The 16,568-nt window shown below is 34.8% G+C and overlaps 1 protein-coding gene across 4 annotated transcripts in view; it reads right to left on the bottom strand.

The window, feature by feature from the left end:
- ASTN1 (astrotactin 1) overlaps positions 1 to 16,568 on the bottom strand; it is a 508,763-nt gene that overhangs the window by 287,460 nt on the left and 204,735 nt on the right. For all 4 annotated transcript variants that reach the window (XM_051998894.1, XM_051998895.1, XM_051998896.1 and 1 more), the window contains exon 2: positions 9,246 to 9,433. In XM_051998894.1, coding sequence (XP_051854854.1) covers positions 9,246 to 9,433 — 188 coding nt within the window. The remainder of the gene's footprint in view (positions 1 to 9,245; positions 9,434 to 16,568) is intronic.

Genomic DNA, 16,568 nt, shown 5'->3' with positions numbered 1-16,568 from the left:
CGGAGGAAGTGGATTCTAGACATGAAGGATAGTCTGTGTGAATGCACAAAGACTAGAGAAAAGACAAGTTTAGAGAAAAGCTAGTAATTCTAATTGATTGGTTTGTAGAATGTGAGAAGGGGAATAATGTGAAATAAGGATAGATAGATGGCAGCTATCTTGTGGAAAGTTTTAAATACCACGCTAAAAAGTTATTTGATCCTAGCGGTCATAGGGAACCAGTGAAGAATTTGGAGCAGGAATGACATGGTCAGATCTGTGTCTCAGGAACATTATTTTGGCAGCTGTTTAGTGGAGGAAGACACTGAAGGAGGCAGAGTGACCTGTTATGCAGGAAGCTTTTTCAATAATCTAGGTCAGAGGTGATGAGGACATAAAAAAAAAGTGTTAGTGCCATGAATGAGAAGGAAGATAGAAATGTAAAATGTTTTTGAATCTCAATTTTCCCTTCTACCAAACGCAGTTGTTTGTATCTGAACTGACTACATCACAGTGCTGTGGTATTTTTTTTTCATTTCACATAGAATCTCATACCCTTACCCATGGGTGCTCTATCCAAAGAAATGTATTTTTTAAATTGCTGAAACATCTTCAGGTATCATGTGGTTTACCACATAGATTTCATTCTTAAGGATCATAGCTTAAAGCAATATCACTCCAGTTCTCATTGACTGGTCAATATTGTTTGGGCCTTGATTGACTCAGAGTGAATGGAAATAGAAATTGTTTCTGTTTACTCAACTCCTTGTAACATGGTGGTAATTATATTCACCTATGAGGAAAAAGCATTTAAGGCAGGGATTCTTAACATGAGGTTCATGAATTTTAAAAATAACTTAATGACTATTTCAATACATTTAATTTCTTTTGTAATACTATGAACATTATTTTAGACATTTAAAAACACTATTCTAAAAAGGGTCCATATACACAAACATAGAATAGGAAAACAAAAACTATGTTCTGGAAGAGGGCTTAAAACTTTCTATCTCTAGGTTAAATTATCCTAATCCTTTTACCATTCCTTTCTACATTCTACCTAAAACCCTTTGATAAATTTAATGTTTTCTGCTCTTTCATCTATCTCAGCTTCTCATGACTAAACATAATACTTTACTAAAGTCCTAGCTAGTTTCTAGTATAAAGACCAGATTGTCTGAATATTTCTAATGTTAATCTCCTATTTATACATCTGCATCTTCCTCTATCTAAACTAATTTGTACTGAACAGGACCAAAGAATCCGTCTAAAAATTGATTTACCTTAGGTAGAAAACAAAAACAAAACTGGAAAGAATGGGTGCTCATCAACTTGAGAAGGGCTAAAGAGATTATGGTATATAACTGTAAAGTAACAATTTGTAAAAAAAAAAATGAAATAAATAGAACAAGGAGGACAATATACACAGGCACTATAACAACAACAAACCCAAAGTAAATGGCAGTAGCACTTTGCTATTGCAATAATCAATCTTAGTTTGAGAGAAGAGATAATGAAATATTTTTCTTAGTAGACAAATAGGTAACCAGAGATACAGGATGTTAAGTGCCCTCAGGGAATTTACCACCTAATAAGGAAATTCCAACTACATAGTGGCTACAATAGAAAAATAATGCATTATAAATATATCATAAATGAAAAAAAAAAGATGCCATAAGTCCAAGGATAACAAGGTTATTTTTTGAGCTTCTGGCTCAGCATTCTCTAGTTTGAAAGCCAGATCCACAGAGTATGATATAACTCTGATGATGTCACAGAATCATAATTTTTGGATTTTAAGGAATTTCAGAGGCCTTCTAGCCCAATACACTCCTGAATAAGAATCTTCTTTAAAAATTATCACCAAAAACCAATTAGTTTTATTTTTCTCAAAAATCACTATGAAACAGGGGAGAGGGAGCCACCTCTGCGATAGTCCTAATTTTTAGGAATTATTTTGCATACTTTCATTGAGGCTAAATTTGCTTTTCTTTTCTTTTTCTTTTCTTTTCTCTTTTTCTTTTCTCTTTTTCTTTTCTTTTCTTTTCTTTTCTTTTCTTTTCTTTTCTTTTCTTTTCTTTTCTTTTCTTTTTTTTTTTTTTGTTAACAATGCCTAGGTAATGTTCCTGATTTTGACTTCTTAGGCTAGGCAGGAAAAAAGTCAAATCTTTTTTTTTCCAACTTGACAGCTCATCAAATATTCAGGTAGCAAAGGGGTTTGTCTTAGTTTGGGTTATTTAGCATCATATAGGATTGTTTCTGCCCCTACAAGGATGACTATAGGGCTATCTTCTGCTGGGGAGCTTACTGGGTGATTAACTAGCAAGAAAGAAAAATAAATAAAACTGGATGAAAATCAAAGAGTTTCAGTCCTTGTGTGAGCTAGGTCAGGAAAATAATGCAGAGGAAGGAGTGGAATGCTTTGAATTTTAAGTTTGCTTCATGCAAACAATCAGCCCTTTGCTGTTTCAATTTATGGCAGCAGCATATTTGCCATGTCTCACCATCTTCCCTCCTCCTCCAACCCTTTCCCCACTTTCCTCATCACCAGCTTAAGGCAACACAGCTGCAAGCCTGGGCACTAACTACACAGAGAGCACACAGTGATTGAGATTATCTAGCCCAGCATTCCATGCACATGGACACTTATAAATACTTGATGATCATGATGATACCCTGAGGACCTTATACTTCAGAGCTACTCTGTCCTGCTTTGGAAGTAACTGTTCTTTGGAAGTAAAACTTCAAGGAATGTAGCACACAGTGCTGTGGAATGCTGAGCAGTCCAAGCAGCAGACAGATTGACTCAACATGCAGCAGCTAGAGAGAAGAGGATGGGCTCTTCTCAACCAAAGGCAATTTGATGCCTATTAGACAAGAAGTCTAAAAGCAGGGTACAATGTCTATCTATGTCTCACTGCACCTTGTTCAAATTTTCTCCAAGTGTACTTCCCCAGAGTGGCCACCATAACTCCTAAACTCAACATTTACCATCTGCTGCATCCCTCTAAAGCTTGGCCATGTATCTCTTTGCTGTGTCATCTAAAGGAGGACCATGCTTGGACCTTATCTGTAATCCTCAGTACCGGAGAAAATGGAATTCATTTCTTGCTTTTATTATCAACAGTAAAGGAACAAAAATAGGGAAATGAAAATGTATAGATACTGGGTGCAGGATGCCAAGATTGGAGTTGGGGGACCTTTACAATACTCTGGGGAAACTACTTTCAGCAGTGCCAAGTGTCAAAAGTACAGAGTCAGCACCATGGCCAGGGACAGTGGAGAAAATAGAAAATCTAGGCTTAATACTGTGGAAAGGGGCAGAGCTAAAAAACTTCTGAGTTAAATTATATCCCTATTATGGTTATATTTGGATATGTGTATTAGGTAGGCTAAGGAAACTGAAGCATGGCCCTTGCTATTTGTAATTATAGAAGGGTTAATGTTATGGAAACTTGCAAAAGTTTTCATTGTGATAGAAATTTCAGATCTAGGTAACCTTCTGGGGTTCTAGAAAGTTGAGGTTACATATGGGGAATTTTTGGGATATAATCCTATCTGAATATCTGTGTGTGTGTGTGTGTGTGTGTGTGTATTTTGCCTAGGACATTGTCTCTTTATTTTAGATATACTTGCCATATCCCTGCTGGCTGGTGCTCAGCCTTCTTAGTGAGACCTACCTACTGTGGGCTAGGATTGCATTTAAATTATGGGAAGGTTCATTTTAAAGGCCCAGATTTAACAAGAATAGGCATATACGCTAAGTGGTTCTATCATTCTAGGTCCTACTCCATATGGGAAGAAGCATTTCTATTAAGTTAGTAGTCTGCATAGAGGTTTAATTTGGTTTTTCTTTTATTTTTTTCACTATAAATATGTATTGTAGTGCATTAATCTCCTTAGAAAGTGGGGATATGATCTGGAAGCATGTAGAAATAGGCCACTGGGGAGAAAGGTTAGCAACAGAACTGATCATCATCCTGGAAGAGAAACTAGAATAAAAAGTACTCTAGATGGAAATCTAGGTACAGGAAAGGACATTAATAATCTAATTTATTGTCCATGGGCCACAAAGGTATCTTCAGCCTAGGCCAATAGGTGGAGAAAGTAATTAACCACAAAGGTGGAGGAAACAACTTAGACACTAAGGGCAGAGCCAGCAGCTATAGTGAGATTGGGGTACATAGCAGAGAAAGTGCAGAAGCATTCTGTATTAGCAGCAGGAATAAAAGAAAGATCACCAAATGACCAATAGGAAGTACGATAAAATACACCCAATTAGGTAACCAAGTCATTAATCTTTGGATACCAAGCAAAACAAAAATTGACTACCTACAAATAAATCATTTTAAATTCTTCAAGATGAAAGCAATGTCATAAAATAAGGGGGTGATAACATTGTAAAGGACTTTGCATTCAAACAATGCCTTTCCTCAAACAACTAGAGAATTATACATTTCATACTGCATATATGATTCAAATAGCATTATATCCAGTTTACCTGTGGAGAATCCAAGTGCCCCTGCAACTGAAGAAAAGTTTCTTTACTTTAATTTTCAAGTTATGCATTGATTTAAATTTTAGAAATCTATTTTTATTCAATAGTTTATAACAATTTGCAAGTTCCCTAATGGACCAAAAAGTTCCTTATATATTTTTAATTGCAAATGACTGTAAAATGTACAGTCTAATTAATACCAGCAAATGTATAATAATCCAATGATTATCAGGTAAATTATATTATTTGGATTATAAATAAATTACATACTGCTCAATATAAGACATGACTCTCCCTCTCCCCCAAAAAAACATTTGTATAAAATAAGGTATGGCCTATTCCTATTATTTTTAAAATGAATTCTTTTTCTCTTGCCTAAGAATTCTTACTTTACAGATGCAACTTACATTTGGGATAAGAGGTAAAGTATGGTAGACCTGTGATTGTACTGCAATAAGAAACTCTTCCACCAAAGATTATCACAATTCTATTCTACAACATATGGTCTTGAAGAATTGTCCAAGGTACTAAGAATCTAAGGGATTTTTTAAATAGCTTCATAAACTTAGCATGTATCAGTGGGAATTCTTGAACACAGATTTTCCTGTCTCCTAGTCAGACTCTCTCTATTGAGTTATACTTCCTTTCTTGCATTTTTTCTTTTCTTTTGCCTTTCTATCCTCTCATTAATATTTGATATTTAAAAGAAATTAAACACAAAATATAAAAGAAATCAGGAAGTTATGCATTGAGCTAAAGTAGATATAAAATAAACACAGAAAAAAAATAACCATAAACATTAAGGTTTTCAAAAACACATTAATTCCCTCTACACACATTAGTAGTTAAACTTTTCAGTATACATGTTCTTGTATATAGTTGAACAAAAATGTGACTCTCCATATTTTGATAACCATAACTTTTCTTTTTCTCAGACTATGCAATTTTAATTTATTCCCCAATTGAAAACTGAATCAATATTGATCTTTGCACTTAATGTAAAAAATATGACTATTGATATTTTTAAACTACTAACAGGTTTAGGCAGTGCGATTTCACTTGTGTATTTCACTGCCCAACTCTATTAGCATTACTGTAAAAAGGATTTCCCTATCTCTTTATATAGAATTATGCTTTCATTAAAGTGCCCAAAAAGGCTAACTTCCACCTCTGAGCAGTGCTGAACAAAGTTTATCAATTGAAGTGCACCAATCTCTGAGATTCTCAAGAAGAAGTCAGCAGAGACCATAAGAAAGAAGCCTTCAAACAGGAAACCCTCAGGCTTCATTTCTAAGTTAAGGCAAGACATTCAACTCAAGCCTTTGAAATATGTCTAGAATAGAATATTAAAGAGAGAAAAGGGGTACTTGGTTGGGGAGGAGAGAAAAAACTCTGAGTTGGCCAAGTTAAATAAAAAGATTCGTGCTAAGAATGTGAGGCAATATCAATCCACTGGTGTGGGGTTCTAGTGTGTTTTTTGTTTGTTTGTTTGTTTTTGGCATCACAGAATCTTTTGGCATTCTGGTGCAAACCTTTGGACTCAGAAAATGTTTAGTACAAGTAATTTAAGAAAATTCTAAATTTTAATTAAAAATGACTGAAAAATTTTCTTTTTTTTTCATTCAAGATCACTGATCTCCTGAAATCTATAATTAGACTACTTAAGGAATATAAGGTCCTCAGGTTAAGAATTTATATTTTAGAATGTTTTGGTCAATAGGTAGTCCTTTTCTCTCTTCTAACAAAGTGAAGAGATGTCTTGAGAATTGTGGATTCATCCCCAGTTCAATGTATAAAAAATGAGCAAAAGTAGACTACCTTCAACAAAAACTTGCCCATATATACTCCTGTGCAAAGACACCAAAACTATTGGAAAATAATAATGAAATTCAATAGATTGGCAGAATTGTGTTCTTTAAAACTCTAATGAAGCATAGGAAGTTACTCATATGTAAAAATGGGGGTAATGGGGAGGATTTACAGCTCTTTCTCTCAATTTTAGCTTCTTTAACTCCAGGCTAGTTTTCAATTGCTTGACTTCAAAAAAGTCATCATTTGATCCTATCTAATAAGACACAATTAGTCTGGGGCTTAGGATCATAGATTTGGAAGTAGAAAAACATTTAAGGTCATCTAATTCATCCCTTCTTATTTGTAAAATACAGGAATGTATTTTACATTCAGAAAGATACAGATAGATACAGAAAGATTATTTGGATTTGCTCAAGGGCATACATGCAGTAAGTGACAAAACCAGTACCTAAACTCAATTCTTTTTCTCCAAATCCAGGATCATGGCTCCATACTACTTGTTTTAACTCTCTAAATCCTCTGAAGTCTTCAATCTGCAGCTTAATTTTCTTTCCAAACTCCTCTTTCCAATAACACACAGACAAGCTTACAGGAAGCCTGTTGATACCTCTAGTTCTGATTGTAGGAGTTGCAATACTCTGGTCTGGGCTAGTAGTACAAAAACTAATAGGTTAATAACTTGCTGATAGCTAATAGATTTCCCTGTACTTTATTTCATCATCTAATCATCTGAAACTCCTTCTAACAAAGCACCTCTCAGCTACTACTCATGCTAATACTGTGTGCTCAAGCGGACTCAATTCACTCTAGATCTTTATCATAAAAAATGGTACTATGCTCATCACATGAATGTCCTTAAACACATTGCTTCTCCTTAACTGCCATGGCACATGACAATTCTTTTAAGCAGATGGAGTCAAAGTCTTTTTGCTGTTCTTTTAATGAGTGGGTAGGAGTAGGAATCCTAAGGACTCCACCATTGTCTTATTTATCAATCATGATATATGGTCATGAAACACAATAAATATAGGCATTCACCTACATTTCTTTCTCATGTGAATTTTTATTTTTACATATTCTCAATTTTATTTTGTATATGTCTTTTTATTTAGGATTTTATTTTCCCAATTACATGTAAAAACAATTTTTTTAAATATCCGTTTGTAAAACTGAGTTTCGAATTCTCTCTCTCCTCCTTCACCCCCTCATTGAGAAGGCAAATTGATATGCCATACTTTGTAGTGATGTAAAACATATTCCTATATTAGTCATGCTATAAAAGAAAACATAGATCTCTCATATGAATGTTGCAGTTTGGGAGGCCCTGTGATATGATGGAAAACCAAATCATTCTAGAAACAAAGGATATAAGTTGAATTCCCTAACCTGCTACTTATCCCATGATCTTGATGAATCATGTCATCTCACTGAGAACTTTGTTCCATTAGGCATAAAGTGAGAATGCTTTACTAAATGATGATTGCAAGTCTAATTCTATGATTCTCTGATGATTTGGATTGCTAAAATATTTTCAGGTCCATTTCTTAGTACAGAATAGCTTAATACATGACACTTTTCAAAGGAGCTGGGGACAGCCATTGAGACTGTATAATGAGATACGTTACAAAACTAGAAATCCTTTTTAAAAAAAAATAATCTTTCCACACTAAGCCAATGAGGTATTTTATAAATACAAATGCTACTCAGTCCTCATAAACAAGATGAATAGTATTAATGATGGTAACCAATTATAAGATAAAAGATACTTCTATCTATGATAGAAGCATCAAAACTGAGGAGTTTATGACACTAAAATATCAAAATGTCTTTCTAGATGTACTTTTCGTGGATGTTTCATAATGATATTTGAAGGTTATCATATTATTACATATAAAAGAGCTTATTTTCTAAGCATGACTTTCTTAATGAAGGAGATATTTGTTGTTTCCCAAAAGACTTAAATGTGGAAATGAGGTCAAAGGTGAAAATACTGATTTGAAGAATCTGAACTGAGGGAAGAGGAGAGGCTAGAAAACAAGCCTTTTATCAGAACTAGAGCATAAACCTTACTATTTACTATAGATTCCTCTCCAAGGAGAGTTCCATTAAAAGATACAATAAGGTTTTTGATTTAACAAGATGCTATAATCAATATAATGCTAGACTCAGAGTCTGGAAGATTTGAGTTTGAATTCTACTTTAACAATTTAATAAATATGGGTGTGACCCTGGGTAATTTATTTAACCAGCCTCAGTTTTCTTATCTATAAAATAGAAGCAATATCTATCTCCCAAGACTGTTGTAAAGATCAAATGATCTTTACACATTGAAAATTATCTTTTAACCTAAAAGTACTATATAAATGATAGCTATAATTATGAAATAGTGGTGAAGACATCAACAGTGGTGAAGATGATTTACTTAGAAAAATTTTGAGATCTGTTTCTTGATTCCTCCATACCAATCAGGGACCATTATTCTAAAGTAACCCTGGTGTTTTTACCTAAAAATGTCTATGGTGTTCAAAAGTTAAACCAGGTGTATACAAAAGGGCTATCCTTTTCTGTACAGAATAACTGATCTGCTTGATTTTATTACAGTAATGACTTTAACCAGTTCTCAACCAGATGAAATCTGTTATTGAATCAAAAAAAATTACTTAGAGATCATACCATATAATCTGGCTGTTTGAAAAATACTATTAGTTACACAGAATTAATAATATATCTTATAAGCATTCATAGACTATAAACTACATATATTCACACACATTGAGCCAAGTATGGCCATTAGCTCTTTAAGTTAAGATGCACACCTGAATTATAATGTCTTTATACCTATAAACCCTAGAGTCAAACCATCTCAAATTAGTACTCCCTGGAACCCAAGATATAAAAAGACAGAATAGGAAAAACTTCCACTTATGCTTTAGACATTTAGCCAGTATTTTCTTACCATGACAGAGATGTGGAGAATCCTTAGCTCCTCTTCAGCTGATTCACTCTGAGGCTCTTCTGTTGGGTCAAGGCCTGGAAGGCTTGGGGCACCATCTTGGTGATGGATATGGAAGAGTAGAGTGCCATTCTCCAGCCACTGCTGTCGCCAGCGCACTAAAGGGATGTCTTCTGTGTTCCCTGAGATTTCTAAAGAACAAAGATGATGATAAAGAAGAAGAAAGATTAAAGAACTGAGCTTGCTATCTTCTTTTGGGAATCAGTATTTAGCAAAGAGTTCAGTTCTGGTTAAGGACTAATTGTATGTACATCAAACCAAATGGAATTCTAAATCATGGGACAGGACCAAGGGCCCACCATGGCTAATATAGTTAATATAAGTACTGATTTTAGATGAAACAATACAGGGCATTATTATTTCAACAAAAAAAAAATTATAAGTAAAAAATAAGCTTCCAGATGGCATAACTTTCAGCTGTAAGAGGATAAAACAGATCTTTCAGAGAGACCCCACATAATCTATATAATTATAACCCATATTAAACATAGGCAATTAAATAAATGTTAGATTTAAAATATATGATGATTCTAGGAATTTATTCAATATCGTAAGTATCATTCTTACCTAATAAAGCTTTTGAGATTGGAGGGTAAAACTAGAAATAATTGGATAGAAGTTGCAACAACAACAAAAAAAGAATTTAGGCTCAATGTAAGACAAAACTTCCCAATGTTTGGAGCTATTCCAAAGCACAAAAGGCTCCCTTGAGAGGTGGTGGACAAAACCCTTCACTTACTTCAAGTAAGTTTTGATGGTGATGGTCACTTGGTAGGGATGTTATGGAAGACATTTTGTTCAGGTATGTGCTAGATTAGGTGGCCTCCAAATTCTTTATCAAGCTCTGAGGTTCTGTTATTCTGAATATGTTATTAATAAACAAAATAATGGATGGGAGAGTTAACAATTCTTGACCTGAAGGATTAGCTCATGTTGTTTCTAAACATTTGATTTACATCTTAGGCAATCTTATGCCTAACCACACAACAGGATTTTATTCTGTTGTAATGAGATTTTGTTATACATGGTACAGTGGGCATAATGCTAAAATTACAGCCAGTTAGACCTGAGATCAAATGTTCCTCATCTGCAAAATGGGTACATTAATCACATCTGTCTTTCACGGTAGTTGTGAGTATCCGATGAGATAATACTTCTGGGAACAGAACTAATAAAACATTGTACACAGCAACCAGAAGATTTATGTGATGATCAACTGTGATGGACTTAGCTCTTTTCAACAATGAAGTGATTCAGGGCAATTCCAATAGACTTGTGATATAGAGGCATCTGCATCCAGAGAGAACACTGACTATGGGGTCTCAATGTGGTCCACAACATAGTTGTTGTTTTTTTTTTGTTTGTTTGTTTTCTGTGTGTGTGTGGTTGTTATTATTTGCTTGCTTTTTGTCTTTCTCAGTTTTCCCCTTTTGATCTGCTTTTGTTTTTCTTTGTGCAGCATGACAATTGTGGGAATGAGTTTAGGAGAACTGCACATGTTTAACCTATATTGGATTACTTACTGTCTAGGGAAGGAAGGATGACAGAGTAAGAAAAAAATTGGAGCACAAGGTTTTGCAAGGGTGAATTTTGAAAATTATCTTTGAATGTATTTTGAAAAATGAAAAAGCTACTGTTATAAAAAATAAAAATTCAAAAAAAATTGATAACATTTGAAAAATACTTTGCCAATTTATGATGATGATGACTGATGATGCCGATGCTGCATTACATATTATTGTGTAATGATTATGGTTGAGATGATGTTGTAAAAGGTATAGTTGCGAATAAAACTCTGCCACTCTTATATAAGACATCCTCACAAGTTCTCTCTTTCATCTACCACTGTATAAAATCCAGTCAATTCTTGCCTATTGTGGACAAAAAAGCTAGGTAATCAAAGCTCCAGTTCTTACCCTTTTCCCATGATCAGCCCTGTCCTTTCTTGAGTGTGTACTGAATGCTGGATGATCCCTGGTGGCAAATACATGGTTTTCCCCCTTGTAAACTTGGGAGTGAAACTTTATACAGCAATTACTCTTGGACATACCAAGTGAAACTACCAGGAAGAGTGTAGGTAATTACTGTTGCAGAGAACTGGCATTTAAGGCCCACTGCCTGGGAGATTACTGAATGAGGAATGGAGTCTGACAGGTTATTTCTGCTCTGTAAGCAATTGCCACAGAGTCCACTAGAGAAGTTTGATACCTTCCTGTGACAGAAAGAAAATTATGTTTTGCTTTTTTTTTTTTGTTTTTGTTTTTTTTTTTTTTAATTCCACTTAATTTTCCCCCTCTTCAGTCATGCAGATAATAATGTGCAAGAAGCAAGATAGTGAGGAATTTGAGAGAAGTCATCAGAATCAGAGAGGCACATAAGCAGAACTGCTACCATCATTCTAAATGACTTCTATCAAGGCATTGGATCATCGTTAGTCATCATCACAATTATCATTAACAGATACAAAACTTTCTTGACAATCCACTGGCTGTAGGACAAGCTCAAAGAATCTCAAGAACATTTCTGTTTCCACACTTCAAGGTTGGACTATCTTGTCAGAGTTAATGTTATCTCCAACAATAAAGAATATAATCCCTCAATGAGGCAGACATGGTTCTGCTACTAGAGAGGCTGAGGCTGGTCGATTGTTTGCATTTAGGAGTTCTGAGCTACAGTAGGATTAAAAGCTGATCATACTAAGTGTAGTACCAACAAGATAGTGGGGAGATATATCAAAGATATGGAGTTAGAAGGGACCTCAGAAGCTATCTGGACTAAATGCTTTTTTTTTTTCCTGAGGCAATTGGGTTTAAGTGACTTGTTCAGAGTCATACACCTCAAAAGTATTAAGTGTTGAGATTGGATTTGAATTCAGGTCCTCCTGACCTCAGAGCATATACTCAATTCACTGTCTCTTTAGCTCCTCATTTTATTGCTAAGAAAACACTATCAAGGAGGCTAAGTGATTTGTCTTTGATCACACAGATAGGAAAGATTAGAAGTATAATTTGAACCCAGATCCTCTGGCTCCAAGGGACAATTAAGTAGTATAAAGGATGTAGCAATGGGCCTAGAGTCAAAAAGACTCATCTTCCTTATGTTCACTTCTGGTTTCAAACATTTGCTAGTTGTGTGACCCTGGACAAAACATTTAACTCTGACTCAGTTTCCTCATCTGTAAAATGAGCCAGGGAAGGAAATAGCAAAGCATTCCAGTATTTTTCTCAATAAAATCTCAAATGCAGTCATGAAGAGAAGGATACAACTGAAAATAAATGATACAATTTCTGACTCCAGGGTAAACATTTTATTATACCAGACTTTATGTTGTGAAAGGGGATCTTAATAATTTTTATGTCACAGACCTCTTTACTAGTCTAGTAAAGTCTATAGACTCCTAAGAATAAATGTTTTTAAATTCATAAAATAAAATAACAAAATATTTCCAAAAAAAGTATAAAAGCTTTAAAAAAAGTCTCTTAAGCCCCCAAATTCTAAATTAAGGATTCCTATTCCATGAATACTATGCCAAGTATTAAGTTTCTGTTTAGAGTTGGTCCTAGAATCCGCAAAGATAATTTTTTTATCACTGACCAAAAAATTCAAGCATAATAAATGATATTAGTGATAATTTTTTCCCCAAAATTTAAATGAGGAAATGAGCCTGAAGAGATGAAAAAATTTGAAGAACTTGGAAGTCTTGGCTCATAGAATACCCGGCAGGGGTCCTCAAACTGCGGCCTGCGGGCCAGATGCCAAGGACAATTATCCCCCTCACCTAGGGCTATGAAGTTTCTTTATTTAAAAACTCACAAAACAAAGTTTTTGTTTTTACTATAGTCCGACCCTCCAGCAGTCTGAGGGACAATGAACTGGCCCCCTATTTTTAAAGTTTGAGGACCCCTGGATAGTGCTTTTCCCATTAGTGCCTTGCATACACTGACTTTAGACTTAAAGAAGGAGAGGATTCTTTATTTTTTCCTTTGTATATTTATTTTAACAGATACTGCTTTATGAATCATGCTGGGAAAGAAAAATCAGACCAAAAGAGAAAAGCCATCGGAGAGATAAAGACACAAGAAAAAACAAAAAAAAAGAAGTGAACATAGCATGTGTTGATTTACATTGTCTCCTTAGTTCTTTATCTGGATACAGATAGCATTTTCTATCCAAAGTCTATGGGGATTGCTTTGAATTGCTGAGCCACTGAGAAGAATCAAGTCTTTCATAATTGATCTTCACACATACTTGCTGTTTTTGTGTACAATGTATTCCTGGTTCTGCTTGTTTAGCTCAGCATCAGTTCATGTAAATCTCTCCAGGAGTTTCTAAAATCATCCTGTTCATCATTTTTAATAGAACAACAATATCCTATTATATTCTACCTTCATATACATAAACTTGTTCAGCCATTCCCCAAATGATCTTCACCTACTCATTTTCCCATTCTTTGCTACCTTAAAAAGAACTGCTACAAACATTTTTTCTACATATGGGTAAAGGAGAGAATTCTTTTTAAGAATCTATAATTTTTAACCAGCGGAAAAGTTATGTAGTAGATGGAATGGTAGAATTTTAAGTCAGAAATTGGTGTGAATCTTCTCCCACTTGTAACCTCCTCTCACCCTTATTTTCCTCATCCTTTAAGGAGAAATTATACCACTAATAGTAACTGATTAATAGAGTTCCTCCAATGCTTACATAAGAAAATTAAAGGATATTTAAAACTTCAAATAATTATAAGAATGTTATCTATTATTATTAACATAAGGAACCTGACATGAGTTTAAACAAAATCTTCATTGGAAATAGTGAGAACCTTTTAGTCTTATTGATTTTGAACTGAAATAGACATTAGAAATCAACTAATTCAATTCATTTTTTTCATATGAGTGAACTGAGGCCCAAAAGATAAAGAACACATAGCTAGTTAGTGGCAGAACCTATCATTTTCTTTCCACTGAACCACCTTGTTTACCAGAAAAATAATTTCCATTTTCAATGGAAATAGAGTTTAGAGATCAACTAGTTCCACCTTATAATTTTATAGAAGAGAATAATGCACAGAAAGGTTAAGTCAAATATAAGAATCACAGTGATAGTAAATAGATGAAACAAGATTTGAATGCAGCTCTTCCTAAATTCAAATTCAGTTCCTTATCTACTATAGCATATAACAATCCTCAAAATGAGGACAAATTAGAAGGAGAAACTCAGATATTTTTCACTGAGCAAGTTAAAAAAAAGTCCCACAGTATAATTCACTGAATTTGTAAGACCCACAACTCTTGTTCCTTTCTGCCCATCCATAAAAGTGCATTTTAGCCTACAGGCCAATGGGAAACTCCTAATTGCATTATGCTGCAATACAATCATAGGGAGGAGGGAGTAAAAAAGCAATAAGATAAAAGATAGGAAGAAGGCAGGGCTTAAGTGAATATGGGTGTATCTTGGGTACAACATTTGAATCCCATTATAGAAATAAATAACCAAACTGTGGGAAAATGATGGCATGTTAAGTCCTAGTGTGCCCAAAACACCCACAAAGATCCTAATAAAGTTCTAAAGGTGTACCATAAGGAACAATAATAAAGAATACCAAAGGAAAACAGTCATAAATGCTCCTCTGTTTGATTCAGGACTCTACAAAAAGCCTGTCAAGATCTAAGTAGAAACTAACCAGGGAAGGTTAAAGACAAAGTTTGAAAACAACCTTGAGCCCAGAGCACATTGGCTTTTGGACAATTCAGTGAGAAAGCATCCCAGGCTAAGCCATGGGTGATAACATTGCTCAAATAGCAGCCAAGACAACTCCCATGCAGTGGATGCTTGAGTCATAGGAGGAGAAAGGTATAGATCAATAACCAGGCAGATCTGTGCCCAAGCAGCTGATGCCCAAGCCATAGTGGGAGACAAGGCTAGAATGGGACTTAAGTAATCTGTACTAGACCCAGAACCCAAGCAGCTCCGGTGACCTAAGCTTCTTACTTCTTGTCCTCAGTTGAACTGTCCAGCACAGGGTTCCATACCATGGTTTCAGGTGCCTGATGCTGAAGATACAAGCAGTGTAACACATTTAGAACCTAGAATTATATCAGCTAAATGTCCCCTTCAACCTAGTAGGTCAACCTACACCCACTGCCCTTCAAGAAGAATCCAAATAAGACAGCTGAATGCATATGCTCCCATTTAAGGTCAGAACCTTTGGAACCTTTCCCCCTCATTCTGATGCTATTCCATAATCATCTTTGCTTTCCCTCACCAATTGTAGATATTTCCTAATACGTCAAAGTATTTGAAATTCTTCTCAGGAAGCACATGCCACTCATCTTCAAATCCCTTCCCTGTTCAGCATTGGAAACCATAGATTACCTCCTTCCTACTAACTGAAGAACAAAGAAACTCATGGCCCCAAGTGGAGCACATAATGTACTATTTAAATGCTACAGACAAGCACATGACCAAGTTCAGGCCAGATTTATTTGACATATGATGGATGCTACCTCAGTCCTTTCCATAATTATTCAGAACTGCTTTTAGTTAATGGTGTGTGTGTGTGTGTGTGTGTGTGTGTGTGTGTGTGTAATTTCCTGGGAGATCTTTTTTAAGTAGGGCAAGATTATTACCTCCTATTTTAACACTGTAAGTAAAGAAAAGTAAATAGCTAGAACAAAGACACAGAAAGCCAGAATATCAGTGATTGGCTCAGGAGAAATGGATTTCTTTCAGTTCTGTTCCCTTCCTTTCTTCTCATATAACCTCTAGGTCATTATTCCAGTTTCATACAGAAAGATAGAAAGTACTCAAACAACTTTTGTGTATGTTGTAATCCATTTTTTAAAAATCCATTTTCAAGATAATGTTTGTCTTTATATCATCATTATTTCTTATTCCTCCCACGTTCCATTGTACCTTTCTTCATGACAAAGCAAAACCATCAATCAAAACACCCAATTCAGACATAAAAATTGAAAATATGTACTATGTCTAAAGGTCCTTCCTCCTACCTCTCCACATTGAGAAGAGATGTCTGCTGCATTATATAATCTGTAGGATCTTCAATATTGTTTTTTCCACATTACTAATTAACTTTGGGGGATTGGTATATCTTTCTCTTATGCTATTTATTTTACTCCAAATCAGTTTATAGAAATTTTCCCAAATTTCTCTGAAGTCCAAAAATTTTTCACTCTTTACTGAACAATATTCCATTACCATTACAGACTAGAATTTTTTTTTCAGCTATTCCTCGGAGATTCCCTACTT

Source organism: Antechinus flavipes, chromosome 4, assembly GCF_016432865.1.
Source record: "Antechinus flavipes isolate AdamAnt ecotype Samford, QLD, Australia chromosome 4, AdamAnt_v2, whole genome shotgun sequence".
NCBI lineage: Eukaryota > Metazoa > Chordata > Mammalia > Dasyuromorphia > Dasyuridae > Antechinus > Antechinus flavipes.
This window is presented reverse-complemented; position numbering and strand designations above follow the sequence as displayed.